The sequence below is a fragment of the Eumetopias jubatus genome, unplaced genomic scaffold (genome assembly GCF_037043125.1).
Source record: "Eumetopias jubatus isolate StellerSeaLion01/CBP00866 unplaced genomic scaffold, mEumJub1_p1.0 scaffold_17, whole genome shotgun sequence".
Taxonomy (NCBI): Eukaryota; Metazoa; Chordata; class Mammalia; order Carnivora; family Otariidae; genus Eumetopias; species Eumetopias jubatus.
The window spans coordinates 59,027,751-59,051,377 of record NW_028274823.1 but is presented as its reverse complement, the minus strand read 5'-3'; the positions used below and the strand labels follow the sequence as shown (position 1 = coordinate 59,051,377).

The following is a 23,627-nucleotide window of genomic DNA, read 5'->3' as shown; positions in this document are numbered from 1 at the left end:
AGATAGATCATCTACAAATATTTTTCTGAGAGTTGTCTTTCACTCTTGTGATAGGTCCTTTGAAACACAGAAATTTTCAGTTTTGATGAATTCTATTTTATTGTATTTTTTTCTTTGGTTGCTGTGCTTAATCTCTTTATTTTGTCTTTCAAACTAAGTGAAGTTTTGTAGAAATGTCACTGGCTTGACTGAAGAGGATTTTTTTTTTCCCTTCATTTCCCTCCCTATGCAGTGCCTGGCACTTGGTAGCCACCAAACAAATGTTGGTTGAATTGAATGATACTGATCATAGATGTGGAACTTGTATGCAGTAAACATTGACATCTGAAGGGGTTAATAACAACTATCATGTTTTGAGTACTTACTGAGTGCCCAATACTGTTTTAAGCACTGACATAACTCATTGTCTCATTTAATCCCTACAACAGTCCTATGAAATACACATTCTTCCCCCAAGGTATAAAGTAAGACACTGAAGCTTGGAGAGGCCAAGTAGCTTGTCTAAGACCAAACAGTTGATCTGGGATTAGAACCCTTGGCTTGGATGGTGTGTGCTCATTTTCACCACCATGTTCTTGAGCTAGGGCAACAATCAAAATGTGAAGAACCCACAGGATGGAAAGGAGTGGGACCAAGAGGCAGACTTGTGAATAGTCCGGTTTAGGATATTGATGCTATCTTTCAGACTAGTGAAACTTTTTTTTTTTTAAGATTTTATTTATTTATTTGAGAGAGAGAATAAGATAGAGAGAGAGCACGAGAGGGGAGAGGGTCCGAGGGAGAAGCAGACTCCCTGCCGAGCAGGGAGCCCGATGCGGGACTCGATCCTGGGACTCCAGGATCATGACCTGAGCCGAAGGCAGTCGCCCAACTAACTGAGCCACCCAGGCGCCCCGGACTGTGAAACTTTGAAAGAGAGGTTGTGGAAGAGTCTAATGGGTTCATTTTGCAAAAGTATCCTTCATGTTTGACCTGAATCAAATCTTGAAATGCTCTGAGTTTGCCAGTTCCACTGTTTCTATATTTTACTTTCAAGGTTACATTTCTCTTTAACCATCTTTTTAGCTCTTTCCCTCCATTTTATACTTTTACTTAAAATATTTTTACCCTCCCTGGACCTCATTCCCCTCTGAGTCTTGGTATGCTAATTCTACACTATCATGGTAATTTTTCACTCTTCTGTGCCTCTAAGCAGATGTTTTTATATTTTGTGTAGCTTTTCTAATTGTCTTTAGCAGGATGGTTGATCCAAATGACCAATTCTATTATCAGTGGAAGTGAACGTTTCATATTCTTTTTAACTAATAAATGTAAGATTGTGTTATAATGAAATGGTGGAATTAGAATGCCCAACTGTAGCAGAAATCTTGTTAATACTAGAGAGGTTCTAATGTCTCTAAATAGTGTGTGCTTGAATATCTTCAGTTTTTATATTAAGTGAATTTTAATTGCTCATTACATTTTTTTCATTACCTTTTTAAAAATTCCAGTATAGGGCGCCTGGGTGGCTCAGATGGTTAAGCGTCTGCCTTCGGCTCAGATCATGATCTGAGGGTCCTGGGATCGAGTCCCGCATCGGGCTCTCTTCTCCTTGGGAGCCTGCTTCTCCCTCTGCCTCTCTCTCTCTCTTTCATGAATAAATAAATAAAATCTTTAAAAAATAAAAATAAAAATTCCAGTATAGTTAACATACTGTGCTAAATTAGTTTCTGGTGTACAATATAGTGATTCAACAATTCTATATATCACTCAGTGCTCATCATGATGAGTGTAATCCCCATCACCTATTTCACCCATCCCCCCACTCACCTCCCCCTCTGGTAGCCATCTGTTTGTTCTCAATAGCTTTGAGACTCTTTTTTGCTTTGTCTTTTTTTTTTCCCCTTTGTTTCTTAAGTTCCACATATGAGTGAAATCATATGATGTTTATCTTTCTCTGACTTATTTCACTCAGCATTATATTCTCTAGATCCATCCATGTAGTTGTAAATGGCAAGATTTCATTCTTTTTTATGGCTGACTAATATCTTTATCCATTCATCTATTAATGGGCACTTGGGCTGCTACCATAATTTGGCTATTGTAAATAATGCTGCAATGAACATTGGGGTGCGTATATCCTTTCAAATTACTGTTTTCGTGTTCTTTGGGTAAATACACAGTAGTGGAATTACTGGATCATAGGGTAGCTCTAGTTTAAATTTTTTGAGGAACCTCCGTACTGTGTTCTACAGTGGCTGCACCGGTTTGCATTCCCACCAGCAGTTCCTGAGTGTTCCTTTTTCTCTACATCCTTGCAAACAGTTGTTTCTTTACATTTTTTTCTTTTAAGATTTCATTTAATTTATCTGAGAGAGAGAGAGAGCACGAGCAGGGCGGGGAGGAGGGGAGGGCCAGGGCAGAGGGAGTGGGAGAAGCAGACTCCCTGCTGAGCAGGGAGCCCAACATGGGGCTCCATCCCAGGACCCTGAGATCATGATATGAGCAGAGAGCAAACACTCAACTGGCTAAGCCACCCAGGCACCCTACTTTTTTTTTTATTACAGTGTTTTTTTGTATACAGTTTTCTTAACTAGTGACAGTCATGGTTTTCTGTTGCTGCAATGGAACCACCTATAAGCCAAGTGCCATATCACATACTCTTCATAGTCATTTAACCCTAATGTCAGCATTTTCCTTCACTGAGTCTTTGGGAGGTTGACTTGCTCAAGGTCCCATATTTAATAGCATCACTGGGATTTGGACCCACCAGGGACATACTGATCTTGTTTAAAATAATATTTTGAGGGGTGCCTGGGTGGCTCAGTCAGTTAAGCATCGACTCTTGATTTTGGCTCAGGTCATGATCTCAGAGTCCTGAGATCGAGCCCCACATCTAACTCCAGGTTCAGCGTCTGCTTGAGATTCTCTCTCCCTCTCGCTCTGCTCCTCCCTACCGCTTACGGGCATGCTCACTCTCTCAAATAAATAAATAAATATTTTTTAAAAACCCATAAGAACCATTTATTTATTTATTTATTTATTTTTTAAAGATTTTATTTATTTGACAGAGAGAGATACAGCAAGAGAGGGAACACAAGCAGGGGGAGGGGGAGAGGGAGAAGCAGGCTTCCCGCCGAGCAGGGAGCCCAATGCAGGGCTCGATCCCAGGACCCCGGGATCATGACCTGAGCCAAAGGCAGACGCTTAACAACTGAGCCACCCAGACGCCCAGAACCATTTATTTATTTTAAAAAACAAGAGCTAATGTGCTTATTGACTAACTATTTAGAAGTTAGGGAAATCAAACATTTTGGGGGGAAAATTGCATTTTCTTAACTAGTATTAAGATCAAGTCCCACATCAGGCTCCCGGCTCAGCACGGAGCCTGCTTCTCCATCTGACCCTCTCCCGTCTCATGCTGTTTCTCTCTCTCTCTCAAATAAATAAATACATAAATAAAATATCTATGGGAGCACCTGGCTGGCTCAGTCTTTAGAGCATTCCATTCTTGATTTTAGGGTTGTGAGTTGGATCCCCATGTTGACTGTAGAGATTACTTAAAAATAAAAGTCTTTAGGGGAACCTGGGTGGCTCAGTTGGTTCAGCATCTGCCTTTCTGCTCCGGTCATGATCCCAGAGTCCTGGGATCAAGCCCGGGGTTGGGTTCCCTGCTCGGTGGGGAGCCTGGGTTTCCTTCTCCTCTGTCCCGCCCCCACCTGTCCTCTTTCTCTCTCTCAAAATAAATAAACAAAATCTTAAAAAAAAAAGTATCTATGGAAACTCCATTAGAATAATTTATGCTAAAACATACCTATTAAAAATAGGCAAGTTTTTCATTTAAGTCATCAGTTAGCACAAGTATAAGCTTGAGCTCTATACCTGTTGATTTTTTTTTTTAAGATTTTATTTATTTATATGAGAGAGAGTGTGGGGGGGTGGGGAAGGGCAGACAGGGAGAGGAAGAGAGAGAATCTCATGCACACTCCCCGCTGAGCACAGAGTCAGACGCTGGGCTGTATCCCAGCACTCTGAGATCATGACCTGAGCTAAATCAAGAGTCGGTCGCTCAACCTCCCGAGCCACCCAGTCACTCCTATACTTGTTGATTTCTAAGGTGAAATGTGATGAAAATAACCTTTTTGGCCTTTTGTTATGGCAAGTCTCCTGACTTCACAAGGTATTTCTAAAGGGCTTTACATTGCAAAAGTTTAAAAAGATCCCCTTCAAACACAGAAATGGTAGCATGTTAGAACTGTCTCTAGTAAGAACCTTGAGGACCATTTATTTATTTTATTTTAAGTAAGAGATAATGTGCTCATTGACTAAGTGTTTGGCTGTCAGGAAAATCAAACAGACTTTGGAAAAAATTTTGATTTTAGGCATTCTCTTATAAATATTACAGGCTGAATGGCAAGTTTTTCGGGTTTTGTTTTTCTGGTTCTTCCTGAAAAAAATGATAATTCCTGTCTTCTCTCTAGCCAAGTTAAGCTCCATGGAAAATAATTATTCATTAAATCAGAGATCCCAAAGGTATTAAGAAGTGCCTCCAATATAGTGGGTATTCTCTATTTTATTTCTGGAATGAACAAAGGATACCCCTTATTCCAAACATCAAAAGCATCTGTCCGGTACAGTTACTTAGCCTAAGGAATAACTTATTTCCTGGCAGACAAGTTTGCTTCTCTATGGGTTGTGTGAAACTTTAATAAATAACCTCGAAAACTAAGAGAGTTAACCCATCTTGGGGCACCTGGGTGGCTCAGGTCATGATCCCAGCCTTCGGCTCAGGTCATGATCCCAGCAATCCTGGTATTGAGCCCAGCATCACATCAGGTTCCCTGCTCAGCAGGGAGCTTGCTTCTGCCTCTCCCCCTCTCCCCAGTTCATGCACGTGCACACACACACACTCTCTCTCTCTCTCGTTCTTTCAAATAAATAATCTTTTTTTTTAAGGAGTTAACCCTTCTTGAATAACTGATCTTTTTTTTAAGATTTTATTTATTTTTTGATAGAGACAGTGAGAGGGAACACAAGCAGGGGGAGGGGGAGAGGGAGAAGCAGACCCCCCGCGGAGCAGGGAGCCCGACATGGGGCTCAATCCCAGGACCCCGGGATCATGACCTGAGCCGAAGGCAGACACTTAATGACTGAGCCACCCAGGCGCCCTTCAATAACTGATCTTAACAAAAATTTTACATACATTCATTTCTAAAATATGCTTTTCTCTGATTAGGAGACTTCTACAAGGGTGCTTTCTACCTTAAAAACCAGGGTTTTTGGGATCTAAGCCAAACCAGTCACCTCTCCTAAGTTCTTCCTTGAAAAAGTAGCTGATATATTTTTTTTTTTTATTTAAGACCTTTATTAACGGGTGCTTGCCGTTTGTTGATTTTTTTGAAAAAATCAAGTTGTAAACTTTTTATTACAAGTTAAAAATGAGGTTCTTAAAAATCTCAACTTGACCAGATATGAAACAATTTAAAAACCTTTAAAGGTGTATTGAGAAAAACCAGGTTTTTTTTTTTTTTTAAACACGTTTGTCATTACCAAAAAGAGGCGTCTTTAGGTAGAAATAATAAAAACCCCATGCTGCATAGATAATGCAGATAGTTCTATTTATCTGGTCAGTGGGCAAAAAGCAAGCACTTAAGGTCTTCAGCTCCAATCTTTTGTTCATTTCTTATTGCTGGAATTTCATCTTCATTTCTTCGTGTTGGATGACTAAACCGGATGATGGTAGAGATGGTAAGCCGGCATTTACTCAGCCCCGCCCTGCTCAGCCTCGGGAGCGGACGAATTCTCAGCTGGTGGATCGGCTGCTTTTGTCTCTTTGCCATCTTGTGGTTTAGGGTTTTCTGGGCGTCTGAGTCGGTAATTGACGTTGCGGCGGTACCGACGTTGAGGTGGCTGCTGACCTTGGGTCTCGTCTCCTTGATTTTCCTTATCTTCCTCATTACCATCCTCTCTAGGCTGTCTTTGGCGAGGAGGACCCCTGCGGAATCGTGGTCTATAACCCCGATACATATTCTGTCTCACTGGTCTACCTTGTTCTCCTGCACCCTGGTTGTCAGCACCTTCCATCACTTCTCCCTGCACAGGAGGGTTGGAATACTGCGGTCGACGCCCATAGGGTCTCCGCATGTAGTAAGGTGGGAACCGTCGCCTGCGGTAGGGCCGGCGCTGTTGGGCCTGGCCTTCGGGAGCACTTTCCGATCCCTCGTTCTTTTCCCCACTCTCGCTATTCTGGTAATGCTGCTGGTAATTGCGTGGAGGACCCCTGCGACGTGGATAGCGTCTAGAATGGTTACGGTCGGCTGCATGTTTACTGCCTTGCACTGGAACTCCACCAGGGCCTGTCACATTTGCTGCCTCCGCACCCTTTTCTCCTTCAACAACATCAAACTCCACAGTCTCTCCATCTCCTACACTGCGAAGGTACTTCCTGGGGTTATTCTTCCTTATGGCAGTCTGGTGTACAAATACATCTTCCTTGGTGTCATTCCTGTTGATGAAACCATATCCGTTTCTTACATTGAACCATTTTACTGTTCCCAAAACCTTCGTTGCGATGACCTTCTTGTCCCCGCCGGCAGGCGCCGCGGATGTGAGGCCGCCCGGGCCGCCGCTCCCTGCGCCGCTGCCCGTGGTGCCGGGCTTGGTGTCGGCAGCGCTGAGGGCGGGGGCGGCGGGGGGGGGGCGGCGGGCGGCTGCTGGGTCTCGGCCTCGCTGCTCATGGTTGCGGTGATGGTGACTGGGGCCGGCTGCGGCAGCTGCGGCTCCTCCCGGGGTGTGATGGTAACTAGGCCGGCGGCGGCGGTGGGGCTGCTCAGGGCTCTCTGGGGTCCGCTCTCCGCTCCCGCTACCGATCGAACTCGAAAAAGTAGCCGATATTTGTGAAGATTTAACAGGAGCGTCCTTGTTGCCTTTTGAAAGGATTAATTATGGAACACTGAAGGATGGAACAAAGAAAGCCACATTTCAAACTGGAATGGTAGAGAAGAATTGAAAGCTGGTTACATCTCTTCATGTGCAAGCTCGGGGACCAGTCTTTTATATGCCTTGTCCCCTTTGCCTCTTCACAGGCATACTCTAGTGTGACTTTTCCTTAGCCACGATGTGTCCCTGCACATGCTGTTACCTTCATCGGGGGCACATCCCTTTCTTCCCTCCCTCTAAATTTCATCAACTCCTGCTTATCCTCTTTAGGATTCAGTGGAAAAGTCAATTCCCTGGGAAGACTTCTCTGCCTTTCATAGCTTTCTGGGCACATCCCCATTCTATAGTGCATCATGATTGTCAGTTTGTGTCTCTCTTGAGTTGGTAGGCTCTGGGGTGCAGGCCCAGTACCAGTTTTGTTTGTTTTTTTTTTTAAGATTTTATTTTTCCATTTGAGAGAGTGAGAGGTCATGAGCAGGGGAAGGGGCAGAGGGGGAAGGAGAAGCAGACTCTCCACTGAGCAGGGAGCCTGACGGCGGGCCTCAATCCCAGGACCCTGAGATCGTGCCTGAGCTGAAGGCAGACACATACCTGACTGAGCCACCCAGGCACCCCATGGCCCAGCACCATTCTGCACATTGGAAGTTCCCCAACATTTATTAAGTCATTGTATGGGTTTTGAATTATTATTTTTTATTATCAAGTTGCTCAAAGGTTTAAACGGGGGAAGTTCATTACAATGAACTAACAAATTTTAAAGACAGTATTTTTGGATGTGGGGTCTTTTAAGGTTCAACAATTTTGATTTTGCTAAACGTCAGGGATAACTAGATCTAACTTACTCAGAAAGAAGTTGTGTGGGTGTAAACTTACTCAGAAAGAAGTTGTGTGGGTGTAAAATGATTTAAGCTTCTCAGTGAAACAATAAATTTTTATGATTTTGCTATTAGATTTGATGAGACAGTAGGATTATCTAAAAACGGAGGGCACAATGCTATCTAGTGTCAGTTCTCTAGCATGAATGACAGGGAGAAGGAGCCCAAAGATACAGAACTTCCTTTTTAAAAAAAGGATATTATTGATTCCAAAATACACAGGATAAGTAATAAGAAGCAAACTTCAATGTATCATTCATAAAAGGGGACATTTTTCTAAATAGCATCATCCTTTGTGATTTCTTTTTTTTTTTTTTGACAAAAACCCGTAGATACTCTTATTGGATTTCTCTGTCCAAATTATGGATCTAGACTGTAATGGAGTAAGGCTTGTCGATTTCAAATTAGTACTGAAAAGGGCTGAGAAATTGAGGAGAGGTGATAGTTCAGCCCCATTAGTGTCTGGCATTATCTCTGGTCCACCTCATTGTCACTAGTTCTCACTCGGCAACTATTGAAGACCCTCGCTCACTTGTTCCTTAATTCTTGTTATTGAAGAGCAGTTATTTTTACCCGCAGGAGGGAATGGGGTAGTCACTAGGTAGACCTGGCCCCTTAGAAGGAAAAAGGGCTACTGCAGATAAGCCTCAGGGAAGGAAGTGGGGGAGGGAAGCCAGGAAAATGTTGTGTGAGGAGATCGCCCCCCCTACACCCAGACTATTTTTGTTTGCCCAATCACCCAGGAAGAGCTCCTGTTAATCTGAATTTTCTGTGTCTCCTAAGAAATAAAACCAAGCTAACTTAAAGATCTTCGTTAGAATTGTGAAAAGAATGAGCCGTCCCTTTCTCATTCTTAATGATTGGAAATTTATAAAATACGGTCTTGAAATATCTTTACCCAGGTATCACAGCAAAAGCTATGTCCACCCACCCCTCAACGATATGGGAGAAGAGAAATATAGAAGGATTTCATGGGAGAATAGAGTGTGGCTAATACTGGAAGGATTTTGTGCTGGAGAGGTGTCAGGTTTGAGGAACAATGATCACTTGAGATTACCTTAGAAGAAAACTCCTAGGCAGTGCTTGTATGTATAGTTTCTTTCTTTCTTTCTTTCTTTCTTTCTTTCTTTCTTTCTTTCTTTCTTTCTTTCTTTCTTTCTTTCTTTCTTTCTTTCTTTCTTTCTTTCTTTCTTTCTTTCTTTCTCTCTCTCTCTCTTTCTTTCTTTCTCTTTCTTCTTTCTTTCTTTCTTTCTTTCAAGATTTTATTTATTTATTTGGCAGAGAGAGACACAGCGAGAGAGGGAACACAAGCAGGGGGAGTGGGAGAGGGAGAAGCAGGCTTCCCATGGAGCAGGGAGCCCGATGCAGGGCCCCGGGATCATGACCTGAGCCGAAGGCAGGTGCTTAACGACTGAGCCTCCCAGGTGCTCCTGTTTGTGTAGTTTCTTATGGATGCAGAGTGCTTTATGCTTAGAAAGAGAAGTAGAATTTTGAAATTATCCATTAATTTATCTCTGAGGGCACCAAATTTATTTTTTTAAAAGCATACCTAATGTAAGGTTCATTTAAATACCAGTCTTGTAAAAATCTGAGCCGCTACTCCTTTATCCTAAGTGTGTGAGGCGCCTGGGTGGCTCAATAGGTTAAGCATCTGCCTTCAGCTCAGGTCCTGATCCTGGGGTCCTGGGATCCGAGCCCCGAGTTGGGCTCCCTGCTCAGCATAAGAGTCTCCTCTCCCTCCCCCCGCTTGTGCTGTCTCTCTCAAAAAAATAAAACAAAACAAAAAAAACCCTTAGTGTGTGGTTTTGAAGATGTTTCAATCTTAAAGGTTATTAGGAGGAGTTATAGAGAAAGCAGTGTAGACGGTTGGTTATACCTCAGCTCAAGTTAAGTTCTTACTTGTACAATGTGAATTAAGTAATTTTATCACTTTAAGCCTAGTTTACCAATGAAATAATGTAGTTAGACTCAGTTTTCTTTTTAGTTCTTTAATTGTGATTTTTAAGAGAAAAGAGATCTCATTTTGTAATATTTGAAAGAACCTAATACTCTAGAGTTATCACAAAATTAAATACATCTCATGCAACTTAATCATGATTCCTTGTGAGAAAAACAAATGGATTTAAGAGACACAAATAGGTTCTGAATAAGTAGGACTACAACACAGGGTTTCTTAGTTTCTGACCTGCCATTCTTCCAACAGAATCTAGTTGTATGCACTTTGCCTTAAATAATAAGAGAATGGGAATGGCTCTCCTGCCCTCCAGTTTCTCTGCTAGTAATGTCTGATTATTTTCTCCATCAAAGCTCGCCATCACCTAAGCCCTGATCTGAAGACCGTCAAATCACTAAGTATAGGATTTAGAGCAGATGGTCACTACCAATATAGGTTAGCAATCTATTCTGTGTTCAAACAAGTGCAGATCTTCATAGCGTAGTATCAGTTGGATATTTTGAGTTAATGTTAGCTCTGGTCACTTTAATTAACCCTCATAATTTAGCTGAGATGAGCTGTGTCTTCATTTATTAATTCATTTTACAGAACACAACACACAGACCTCTAGTGTTTGCTTAGTTTGCCAAGTGCAGTGTTGTATGGCTTCATGAGTATTTCATGCAGTGAAAATGCTTGTCAATGGGGCTTTAAAAAGTGGGCTTCTCACTGATGGGGATATTCAGTACACCTAACACTTTGAGCCTGATTTTTTTTTTGTTTTATTGAGACACACATGGATCACACAGGTAATAGATTGCTTTTAATTTTATAATTATATGTATTATATATCATGGACCACTTTACTAAATATTGAGCAATCAAGCTGGGGAAATGTTGATGCTTTTTAAAAGTTATATTCGAGGGTGTCTGGGTGGCTCAGTCGTTAAGCGTCTGCCTTCGGCTCAGGTCATGATCCCAGGGTCCTGGGATCGAGCCCCGCATCGGGCTCCCTGCTTGGCAGAACCTGCTTCTCCCTCTCTCCCACTCCCCCTGCTTGTGTTCCTGCTCTCGCCATCTCTCTGTCTGTCAAATAAATAAATAAAATCTTTAAAAAATAAAAATAAATAAAAATTATATTCAGGTATTCAAGGGGGAGAGGCATAATTTGTAATGGACATGCAAGGAACTTTAAGAAATGTAGGGCTGTCCTTTTGTGCACTGCTGACATGAATGTAAAATGGTATAGCCACTCCAGAAAGTTTGGTGGTTCCTTAAATATTTAAACAGAATTATCATCTGATCCAGCAGTTCTTCTCCTAGATATATATTTAAAAGAATTGAAAGCAGGGACTCAAATAGATACTCGTACCCATGTTCACAGCAGCATTACTCACGATAGACAGAAGGTGGGAACGACCCAAATGTACATCAACAGAAGAATAGATAAACAAGTTTGGTGTATATACACACAGTGAAATACTGTTGAGCCTTCAAATGGAATGAAATGCTGATACATCTTACAATATGGGTGAAGCGTGAAAACATTATGCAAAGTGAAATAAGGCAGACGCGGAAGGACAAATATCATGCGATACCACTTATATGAGATACTAGAATAGGTGAATTTATAGGGACAAAAAGCAAAATAAAAAGTAGCGAGGGCTGAGAGAGGGCAAATGAAGAGTTATTGTTGAATGGATACAGAGTGTCTGTTTGGGATCATGAAAAGGTGCTGGAAATGGAGAGTGGGAATAGTTTCACAACATTGTGAATATACTTAATGCTACTAAATTGTACACCTAAAAATGGTTAAAATGGCAGATTTTATGTTACATATATTTTATCGCATGCACACACACACACACACACACACACACACACTTCAAAGAAAAAGAAGCGTAGGGCCATTTCCAAGTCTTGCTGTATTCAGTTCTGTTTTTCTACCTTTTTCATGGTTTTGCTTCATTTGCCACAGAGAGCTTCTTAGTATGGGCTCAGTATGCTTGAAGTTGGCCTGATGGATGTGTTTAGGTCAGAACCCACTGGTTTTGCTTCAAGGAGCCTTGCTTTTTATATTTGTTAACAATTTTGAGGGTGGGTAGGTGAGGGGGAGGTAGTTTAAGTTGGGAAAACAGTGCATGTTGGACTTAACCATTCCGACAAGGAGAGCGTGCTTTTGCGGCAAACCGAAAGGCTAGGAATCCCGGGTGATGAAACACAGGCCTTCCGGCCCTCACTCTGTTCCTGATTTCTGGTTGTGGGAATCTGCTCTGAATCCAACTGCAAGTGGAAAACCCATCTTTGGCTGAGCAGCCAGGGAGGCCCTCCTGCCAATCCCCTAAATGTGTCGCTGAAACTTTGGCCCTGTGAGGATGGAGCTGAGGCTGTCTTCCCGAGATCTGTGCCGCTGTCAAGGTGGCTGTGATGGGACTGTGACCGGCCTCTGCACTACATTTTGGCAGTGACCTTGAGACCTGCCAGCTCACAGCAGCTGTCCTGGTTCTTTCTCTCCTGCCACAGTTGCCTGGCCAGGGGGCTAACGGGAGGGCGCTAAACTCCTCTGGCTCTGGCATTCTCAGGGACTGGCAAGTTCCGACTACGGTGCCCAGCTCTCTGAGTGCCTACCACCCACTGGGTATGGTGGCAGTCCAGGTGTGTGAGGGTGGGTGGCTGCTAGTGCCGCCTCTGGCTCAGCTCCCAGTCCCCGGGAAGTGGGTGGCCCCGTCTGACCATCAGCCGGGTGGGCAGAAGGCTCCGAGGTTGCGGGGGGAGGGGGACCTGCTTGGCTTGAGCTCCAGGGAGAGATGCTCAGTGACAGCTGATGATCTTGGGAGACAGAGGAGCCAAAGGTGCCCCTTTTGTCCCAAAGGTGTGAGCCCACCTTCCAGATGGGAGGGATTTCTTTAGGAAATGAAGGTCACCAGAAATGTCCAGAGCAAGAGAGAGAGAAATCTCTCTCCAGCCACTGAGAGTGACAAGTGTATTTTGAAAACTCCTCCCCCTCCTTGTCCTCTTCCCGTCCTTTTGCTTTCAAGTGGCTTCATTAGTATTTTTTAATTCGCCTTTATCATCGGACATTTATTGACAGAAATCAAATTGCTGTGTTTCTGGGCAAAGCGCCTGCTGCAAAGAGGTGTGGTTCCCGGGGAATGAGACACGCAGCCCAACAGCTGAGCCTACACTGTCCTCACATAACCTCCCTGCCTTAAATATCGCCAATATTTAGCCTTGCCTTATAAAGTAAAAATGCACAATACCTTCCAGAGTTTCAGCAAGCCCAAATGCCCCCCTCGGCTCAGTTATATCTCCTGTACGTTGGAGGCTGAGCCGCGCACCCCTCCCCCCGCGCAGACCTGCCCTCGGAGCCGCCAAGAGGTTACTAATCAGGGAGCCTCCGCCATCGATCCGATGGTGGAGACCTGGGGGATTTGTGTGCATTGTTTTTGCTGAAGCCTCCTGTGATTTCGGCGCGACCAGATCCTCTGCAGCGCACTCCATGTCGCAGCTTGTGGCTGCCTGTGTCCTGTGGTGAGAGCGGAGCCGCACAGGAGATCCTTTGTCTAGGAAGGCTAGCAGAGAAGATCACTTTGGAGTTGCTAAGCTCTGCATTGCCATTGGCTGCACTCTTTGTGGGGCTGTTTTTGCAAAAGGCATGCCCAGCACGTCTACAGTGCTGGCAGGCCAGGGCTGCCTTTAAACACCATGATAATAATACCAAAAAGCAGTTTGCAGAACTGTTCCACTGTAGAGGCTTCCTCTGCAGAAGCAAGCAAGATGGCTACCTCGTGGGCTTCGCTGTGAAGAATGCAGAGGCTAATTAAGACAGACTTTAAGGGGAAAAAAGGGTATTTCCCTACTTCATCTTTATGCAAGGCTTTTTTTCAGTGACTTTTCAAGTATACATTTTACATAAGCTCTTTAGGTTCTGCCTAGCAAACATGTTGATGATTTTAAATGGTCTAAGTAGTTTTATAGAGAAATAGCCAAAAATTTTGGGGGGGGGGTGGGAGCTAATTTTTTTTTTCTTAAATGGAGGCTCATTTTGCAATTTGATTTTTTTTAGGTTATAAAAGAAAACAAGAGGCCCCAGAGGGAAAAGAAGCCCAAAGTTTTAAAGGTAATCAGCTATTGATTAAATCATATTTAATTTTTTGCCATTTCATATAGTATTTTTCTGTCACTTAGGAGTAAATTTGGAGTACAGTGGATGTGAATTCTCCCGGATTTTCAGTAGATAAGAATTTTCACTCAACTGAAGGGTTTTCTCTCTCTCTCTTTTTTCTGATGTGCTGCATGATGTGCATATTAGCATCCTTTATTTTCAACTCCACACAAGTCTGCAGAAGGAAAAGTTTATATGCAAAGTGTTGTGAATAAAATTTGTTTTTCTTTGTAGATCCTTTTGTAGCATCTGCCTTTGTGGTGTTGCACCAGTGTGTAAACTTAAGCCCTTAAGGAGACACTATTTGAAGTTGACAGCTATGATCCATTGTGATTTTAATAGACCTTCCATTAGATACTATTTTAAAATGTGTGGTTTTGCTTTCCAAAGGAAAAGGTCCTTAGAGATTTTAGTTCAACTTAAAATATGTAAGCCATCGAGATCAGCCAAATTATCATTGCCTAATCCCAAATTCTCATTGAATCATTTTTAATTTTGGCATTCATAGAGCTGTAGGAAATATACATGTTTTCTTTATTTTCAGCGGTTTGCCTAATGAGTATTTAGCAGTAACCTAATTCGGTTATAAGCTAACAGTCTGTGTTATGAGCTTGGTACAGTATTCAGAAGGGTTAATTTAAAAGCATATGGCACTACTCAAAGTTCAAGGCTAGCTTTAGTTTAGCAAATGAGTGCTTATGTGTTAAAGGTTTCAAGTGGCATATTGCTGTTATAAATGTAAGCAACCTGAGCAAGTAACCTTTTTAATTAAAAAAACACATATTAAGCAATAAAACTTTCTGATCTTTAAAATTATATCATGTATATATAATTAACAATATTTTAACCTAATCTTAGCTTTTCTTTTGCAAATAAAGTTTTAGCACTCAAAGAGGAACAACATGTTGAACTATGGATGTGGCAAATTTTTATTCATTTGCTTCCCCAGTTGTGTACCTTGAAAATGTTTTTGACATGGAGAACCAAACCTTGCATTGCTTTCAAATTTGTCTGACCACCTTGAGTTTCTGTTTCCTGTGTGTACGCGGCGTTGCCATGTACATTTTCATCAACCAACAAGTTATTTGTTTAATATTTACCACACAGTCATCGGTGTTCTAGGCACTGTGAAATGAATGAAATTGCTTGGCACAAATTCTCATTGGGCCTGGACAAATAGAATATTGGTTATTTTCAAGGTAAATTAACCCCTCCTGTTTTGCTTCTGCATATCGATCCACCCACTCCCTTTTACTTCCTTCCCCTCCTCCAACTGTAAAATCGTATCATTAAAAGCCCTGCTTATGTTTCTTAATCTCTTCTTACACTTTCTGTGTTGGGTGTATCCATCTCAGGTGTTTTGTCTTCAAATCTTCAAGTGAGAAATCATTTTAGTGCTGCTGTTAAAATGGCTCTCAGATTTGCAGGGGTTAGGGGGGCAGCAAAGGAGAAAGAGGCCAATTGCATGGACATATTAATATAGATGTAGGGCGCCTGGGTGGCTCAGTCGGTTAAGCGACTGCCTTCGGCTCAGGTCATCATCCTGGAGTCCTGGGATTGAGTCCCGCGTCGGGCTCCCTGCTCGGCGGGGAGTCTGCTTCTCCCTCTGACCCTCTTCCCTCTCGTGCTCTCTATCTCTCATTCTCTCTCTCTCAAATAAATAAATAAAATCTTCAAAAATATATATAGATGAAGCTTGGTAGCTAAATCATCAGCTGCCTTTGCTAGGAAGTAGAATTGGGTTTGGGGGATACTATTTAATTCTATGTTTATTTTGTTAGTCTGTGGGTGTCCTGTCACCTGAAATAAATTTCAGAAGTAAATGTACCGTGTGTTGCTTTTTTGAAATAGGGCAATGGACTCTGACTTATTTTAAAATAAGTGCCTGTGGGTGGCTGAATTTCATGTGCCACAGCAACAGAACTGAATTGTTGCTCACTTTCCTCCATAGTTATCAGTTGTTGTACAAGAGTAGGGAAATGCCCTAAAAGGAAAAAATCATTTTTTCCCCTGAGGTTGGCATTTTAAAATGTCTTCTTTAATTTTCTATTAGCTGTAATGTATTTTGTTCTCCAGAGAAAGCTTTGTTTCTTTGTTCCACAGTAGAAATGCTAAAATACTTTCAGATTTTAGCTCGGTATGCGTAAAATAGGTAGAATATTATACAACCCTGAAGGAGATGTTATGAAAACTAAACCCATATTTTGGGAGGGAGGGCAGGGAAAGAGTACGACTTTCAGCTTAAGGTTTTATGGATGAGGACTTAGTGTTCCAGCTGGCTGCTATCTGGGGGAGCAGTGATGGGAGTCTACAGGTTACAGCTTGGTCTCCTTTCATAATTCTCTCTTTGCGTATGGCATTATGCCAGAGATCTAGTCCACTTCGTTTGACTCTGGCCTCTTAGATCTTCAAATCTGGGTCCCTTGCTTTTTGTCAGGGTGGATGCTGCAGGTATCCTAAGCAAATATTTTCATCTTCATCATCTGTGAAGAAGTAATTGGACAGGTGAAGAGTCTGATTAAGGAAATTGGGTGCAGAATTGAAGCTTGTCCCATTCTACTCTGAACCTGCTAACTAAATATTGGATCCAGTTGTGGGGCTGAAATTGCCTGGTATGTCTCATACCTCTCACTTTTAAGCAATCTATTAGCTATATCAATAACCTATATTCATTCTATTGTAGTTCAAAATGTAAAACTGTAGATAGTGACTTCAAATCCCTGACTAGAGAGAGAGTTCTCCTCTAGCTGAAATGCCAGTTTCTGTCCAAAGCACTCAGATGGCCAGAAGGGATATCGAATGATGGGGGTAGTGGGTAGGCAAAGCACAAATTCCTGCCCCCATTGGTTCTGGAGGACCAGGTTCCTGCCCAAGCCCTGTTGATTATCACTAGAGTTATTTTATATATACATGGCAGCTTATTGGCTGTGCTGTAATTATTTCCTTGACTCTTGAGTAAGGTAAAGGTGTGAAATAGTTTCAGGCATTGATTCATAAAATTGGACTTGTGAGTGGAGTGGCATGATTTGGAACTCCACTTGGTAGAAACATTTATGTAAATAATCTCTACTTGATGTGTCAGGGTAAGAGGATATATTCCCTTAAGAGAATGTCAATTTTAAAGTAATATCACTTTGGTTAGGTTGTCAATCATTGTCCCTGGAAAAAATCAGATTGCATGGTCATTTGGGGATATTGAGGGGAATTTAATAAAGGAATTGTTTAAAAGGTGTGGGCAGGGTTAAGGGAGAAACTAGGGATGGCGAAGCATCCCAGGACTAATGACAGCGGAGATTTCTCACCACTCCTAAGCCTGAAGGGGCCAGGGAGTGGGAGCAGAAACCCAGATACAAAGAATAGTTGAAGTTGAAGAGATGGAGCAGGGTCTTTTATTGCAGCCTTTGGTAACGGGATGTTTCTGCAGAGAGGAAGTTTTGGGATGTGGGGGATCCAAATAAATACCCTGCCCTCCAGTTTTCTGCTGTTTTCATTGGTGGGTCCAATCAGAAGCCAAAAGGGGACAGGATGGTGCGTTCAAAAATAGTACCAGCATCATTATTATAAGAAGGTAACATTAGGTGAGTCTGGGTGAGGTGTATATAAGAAACCCTATACTATGTTTGCAACTTATCTGTAAATCTAGAATCATTTCTTTCTTTTTTTTAAGATTTATGTATTTATTTGACAGAGAGAGCAAGAGAGCACAAGCAGGGGGAGTAGTAGAGGAAGAGGGTGAAGCAGGCTCTCCGCTGAGCAGGGAACCCCATGGGGGACTTGATCCCAGGACCCTGGGATCCTGACCGGAGCTGAAGGCAGATGCTCAACCATCTGAGCCCTCCAGGCGCCCCTAAAATCATTTCAAAATAAAAAGCATGGGCATCCCTGAGCAGGAACCATATTTATACATTCTATAAGTAGAGACACTCTTTCGAGGGCAGTAAAGGATATTTTCTAGCTATTTGGTTATAAAATATTATCAAAGTCATATTTGGAGGAACTGAGTGAACAAATATAAAGAAATGTCAGTGGATATTAAACCAGGAAACGGTCTACAGATGATTTAGAAAAGAAATGAAAACTAAATGATCTTCCTGCTAGCTTCTACACTGGCAGCCCTGCTCTTCAGTTTCCTTCCTTCCTTGATGACGCTGTTAAAGGAGAACAAGTGGTGCTGGGGGATGATGGGGGACATAGACATATTTCTCACTAGGAGAGAAGACACGAGCATATAGCTATACTTAAATATATTTTTTAAAGATTTTATTTATTTGTCAGAGAAAGAAAGAGAAAGAGCACAAGCAGGGGGAGCAGGAGATGGAGAAGCGACTCCCCACTGAGCAGGGAGCCTGATGCGGGACTCGATCCCAGGACACTGGGATCATGACCTGAGCCGAAGGCAGACACTTAACCAACTGAGCCACCCAGGCGCCCCTACTTAAATATCTTTTTGAAAAATGTTTTTGAAAGGAGAATCAAATCATAAATAAATCATATTCATACATGGTGTTGATTTGCATGACATAGTGACATTCAAAATATTTAGTACAATCCTTACCTGGCACATAGTAAATCCTCAGTAAGCTCAGTTTCCTGTACAACATCATTTATATTCAATATTATTACTATTTTTTAAAGCATATACTAAATGCTGGGGCTACAATGGTGTACAAGCCCAAAATGGTTTCTGCCTTCTTGGCGATTAACTTTGCTTAGGAAAGGCAGGGAAAAAAATTTAAAGACAAATGAATAAATTGCAAATTGTAGTATATGCTTTGAAGGAAACAAAAAAAGTGTTAAGCTAGGGAAATTTAATATTTTTGAGAGCTGTCCCATTCATTTTTATTATTATTATTTTTAAAGATTTTATTTATTTGACAGAGAGAGAGACAGCGAGAGTAGGAACACAAGCAGGGGGAGTGGGAGAGGGAGAAGCAGGCTTCTTGCCGAGCAGGGAGCCCGATGTGGGGCTCGATCCCAGGACCCTGGGATCATGACCCGAGCCGAAAGCAGACGCCTAACCACTGAGCCACCAAGGCGCCCCTCCCTTTCAATTTTAAATTGTTACCCATACAGGTGCTGATTTAAAAGTACCAAATTAGATACAATTGAGTTATCTTGTTTATTTTTAAAACCCATTAAGCTAGGAGAAGTGGAAGATTGAATAGTTACTAAACATTTTTCTCTGCACACTTAACTACAAATTTGTTTCAGTTAGTAAAAAATCATTGGTAGAATGATAAACTTTCCTTAACTCTGGTTATAATGTAACATTCCATGACTTAAAGTAACATGTTGCAAATTTAAGTGCCAGATCAAATATCGAGCTTGACCATTGTTCAGGCAAAAGAGCACGCCATTTTTACAGTCTTTCATAGACACATGCATGCAGTGAATCCCAGACTTCTGAGTATAATGTACTACTAGTGGGGAAAAATTTAGAGTGGGTGGTGAGAATATCCAGAAAGCAGTACCAGCTTTTTAAAAAACAAAAAAACAAAAAACATATAAATTCAAAGAAGATAATCTCAGAATACAGGACAGTCATATAAATTTAATTATTTAGTTTTATGATTCAACACATGGTCCTTATTTTCCTCATTATGTCATAAACTGGCAAAAATTGTCAAAGATGTGTGCTCATCCATCAGTGTTTATTCACATGATCAAAGGCACACATGGGGCTTCTGGTTTGCACACCCAGAAACTGTAATACAGCATTTTGCCCAGAGATGATCAGAATGATTTCAGGGCTAAGTTCTCACTAAGCCAGCTCACACACAATCAAATCATTCATTTAATTATTGGAGCACGTACATTTTCAGTGACTCAAGACCCATGTTCATTCTGTAATTTCTAGGAATGATCCCAGAGAATCAGTGAATAAAAGCCAAGTGGGGTGAATGGGCGTGAGGAAAATTTCATTCAAGCTACCAAAAAAAAAAAAAAAGGGATCTGTTGAATTCTTCCTAGCTAAGAAAAGAATATATACCTTGTGTCTTGAAAACTTAAGCTCATTTGAAACTGTGTCTTCATAGTACTGGACTAGAATGTATTCTTAAGAGACAGATAAAAAGCGCTAAATAAGAAATGTTAATAAATTTTTGTTGAAACCTTACTAGTATCTTAATTCATTTTCAAGTTTAATTAATTTAATAATGGAATGTCCTTCAGTGTCCAAAATGTTATAAAAATAATATTTTTAAAGATCTGATCACAAAATTTATCCACCAAGTGGCTTATGCAAGAGAATGAAGATTATAGAATCTTTTTTTAACATGTTGTGATGATTTATTGCTTTAAATACTGACTAACTCTTTTGAGTCCTTTTTGAACTGAAAGCAGGACTTTCTGCATGTGACAAATTTTAAGAGAGGAGATGTTATAGTTTTATAATCTATGTTTAAAATTTACTGATGTCATATGAATTTGATTAAAGCACATGTTCTTTTCATGGTTCTAAGGAACCAGATGTTAACAGTAAACTTATTATAGGAACTTACTCATTTTATTTTATTTTATTTATTTTTATTTTTTAAAGATTTTATTTATTATTTATTTGACAGAGAGACACCATGAGAGAGGGAACGCAAGCAGGGGGAGCGGGAAAGGGAGAAGCAGGCTTCCCGTGGAGCTGGGAGCCCGACGCGGGGCTTGATCCCACGACCCTGGGATCATGACCTGAGCCGAAGGCAGACGCTTAACAACTGAGCCACCCAGGCACCCCAGGAACTTACTTATTTTAAAGTATTTAAAGTATTTATAGTATGTGTACTTAATTTGAAATATAGTATATACATAAACATACCTACATAAGATAGGATTGTTGTAGAGTTAAATTAATTATTTAATACATGTAAAGTGGTTAGTTAGGACAACTTGGCATGTAGTAATTTCTCAATTAGTGTATTATTATATCTAAAGGTATAATATGTGTTACTAAACGTATTAAGTGAACCTTTCAGAAAATGTGTATTTTCTTAGCAGCATATTCACTTACTTTATTTGAAAAATATAAACCTGTATTCCAGAAAGCCTTTTCTTTCCTTTTAAAAATTCCACTTCTGCTTTTTGTAATGAAGAATATTAGAAATAAGACTTCAAACCTTGAAAGTCCTAAATTTCTCTTTCCCCTTTTATTTTTAAATATTTCATAGGGGGGCCTGGGTTGCCCAGTTGGTTGGGCGTCCAACTCTTGATTTCAACTCAGATCATGATCTCAAGGTCGTGAGACGAGCCAAAATCAGGCTCGGTGCAGGGCATGGAGTCTGCTTAAGATTCTCCTCTCCCATACACATACACACACACACACACACACACACACGTATATATAATAGAATCAAGTATTTCTGTAATAAAGACTAGAATATCATCAGTATGAAAAATAATCTCACAATTAATGATTAGTTTAAATTATAGAACTTATGTACAAAGACAAAGGTAAGGTGGACCTGAACACATCCAAAACAGAATACAAGTTCTAGTGGTGGTTTCAGGTTATGTATCTTAAGCCTGTTTTCTTCCAGAAAAGAATCATATAATAAAGTTCTCACAAAATTATCAAAAAAATTATCTTAAATATCTGAAGGGTTTTTTTCTATCTTAGAAAGAAATGTCTTCACTTAATATCTTATGTATTCATATCACTTTAGAAAAAAAATCTAATAACTATTTCAGTTTTTGAAATAAGCTTAAAGTTTTGACAAAGCTTCCTTTTATATCTGAAATTTTCTGAGCATTTAAATTATGATAGCATAAATAATGTTTTTGATTACTTTTCATTTTTTTATTTGGACTTTATATCTCCTATGGTATCAGCAGTGCCCAAAGGAAGGTGGATGACCTTTAATGTCACATAGTCCTAGGTTAAGCCCTACCTCATCTATTTACTGTATGACCTAAGGAAGTTTAAGTGAAGTCTGAGACCTTTTTCCTTATCTGTAAAAGGGGAGCAGTAACTAATCCACAGTGTTGTTTGGTAGCTTGCATAATTTTTAATTTACTTAATTTATCTCATATATAGTGTATATTCAACAAATGATCGCTTACACCATCATTATTGTTTTTGTTGTGATTGTTAATATAAAATCCTTTGTAGAATATTAATGTGTTTAGATTTTGAGTTCTTACTTTTTTTTAAAGATTTTATTTATTTATTTGAGAGACAGTGAGAGAGAGCAGGAAGGGTGGGAGGACGGGAGAGGAAGAAGCAGGCTCCCCCCTGAGCAGGGAGCCTAGTGGGGGGCTTGATCCCAGGGCTCTGGGATCATGACCTGAGCTGAAGGCCGACGCTTAACTGATGAGCCACCCAGGCACCCCAAGTTCTCATTATTCTTTAAACTAGATTGTAAACCTTTTAGTTTAGAGCAGTAGTCAACTTTGTGTTCTGCATAGTGTCTTAATGTAATACCTTGGGCCTACAATTCAATAAATGTTAATTTAATGAATGATTAAATTAATACATATCATGACCTGATTTCAGTCAGTTGGGTCAGAACTGTAGAAATTACTTTGCTGACATCTTGCTGTATAAGAGAAACTGTGTTTTCTCAAATCATCTGGCCAGGCCTGAGTAGTCTGTGTAATGAATTGCTATGGAAATCGGATATATATCTAATAAATTTAAATTAATTTGATTAATTTTTCTTTAATTTTTACTTAAAAAAAAAAACAGCCTGCAGAAAAGTTGAATGGATAATCCGTTAAACATCTGTATTCTTTTACATACTTTTTTTTTTGCTGGACCATGTGACATTTTACCTGTAAATACTTCAGCATGCGTCTCCTAAGAAAAGACTCTTCTTCTATGTAACCACAATACAATTATTACACTAAAGAAGTTTAATATTTTTTTTAAAGATTTTATTTATTTATTTGACAGAGAGAGACACAGCGAGAGAAGGAACACAAGCAGGGGGAGTGGGAGAGGGAGAAGCAGCCTTCCCGCTGAGCAGGAGCCCGATGCGGGGCTCGATCCCAGGACCCTGGGATCATGACCAGAGCCGAAGGCAGATGCTTAATTGACTGAGCCACCCACATGTCCCTCTTTTTTTACATTCTCATAAAATCTTTCAGTTTGACAGTCAAGAAGTCTGGGTAACTGGCAATAAATTTCAGGTTTTGGGTAGATTGTCCAATCCACATTTAGCTGTTGGAGACTGTCCAATGCTTCCTGGATTGGATCCTAAATTTCTAATAAGAGGAGATAAGCAGATTGAAAAAAAAAGTGTAAATTCAGAGATTAAATTGATCTTCTGCATCTACACCTGGGGGAAGCAGGGAATGGACGAGAAAGGGATACCTTGGTTATTGGTTCACTGAAATAAAGAAATAAAAAATGAAATAGAGGTATTTCTAGAGCCATGGGAGGCACTTACAAATGTATTATTGGCTTGAAGTAAGGGTTTTGACGAGCCGTATAAAAATCTGAGGTTTATTTGATTCAGATAAATAGAAGGTATTTCAAAATGTTAAATTTATCACTCTACCCATGAAATCCAGTTTATTTTATAGCTAGTGTAAAATAACTGCACCACAGGTTAGACCATTTCATCAGAAATGTAATCCAGCTGTCCAGGGTTTATTTAAAGACTCTGATATTTGATCTCTTCACTAAAAGAAGTTAGAACCATCAGAAAGCCGAGTTACCTGGGCCACATTTCCTAAGATCCCATGTATTATGACACATGATACAGTTATATAGGGCCTGACAGGCTAACGTCTGCTCTGTATAATTTCT

At 40.7% G+C, this 23,627-nt stretch overlaps 1 protein-coding gene and 1 pseudogene across 6 annotated transcripts in view; one reads left to right on the top strand and one right to left on the bottom strand.

Annotated features, from left to right (window-relative positions):
- The window catches only part of TET1 (tet methylcytosine dioxygenase 1), a 125,166-nt gene that overhangs the window by 16,619 nt on the left and 84,920 nt on the right, over window positions 1–23,627 (top strand). For 4 of the 6 annotated variants that reach the window (XM_088019837.1, XM_088019836.1, XM_028109680.2 and 1 more), the window contains exon 2: window positions 13,793–13,846. The exons of 1 other annotated variant lie outside the window; for it this stretch is intronic. In XM_088019837.1, coding sequence (XP_087875963.1) covers window positions 13,793–13,846 — 54 coding nt within the window. Of the gene's footprint in view, window positions 1–13,357; window positions 13,575–13,792; window positions 13,847–23,627 lie in introns of those variants that run through there. One more of the 6 variants, XM_088019835.1, reaches the window with a different exon arrangement.
- On the bottom strand, window positions 5,428–6,799 carry LOC114214183 (Y-box-binding protein 1 pseudogene; annotated as a pseudogene).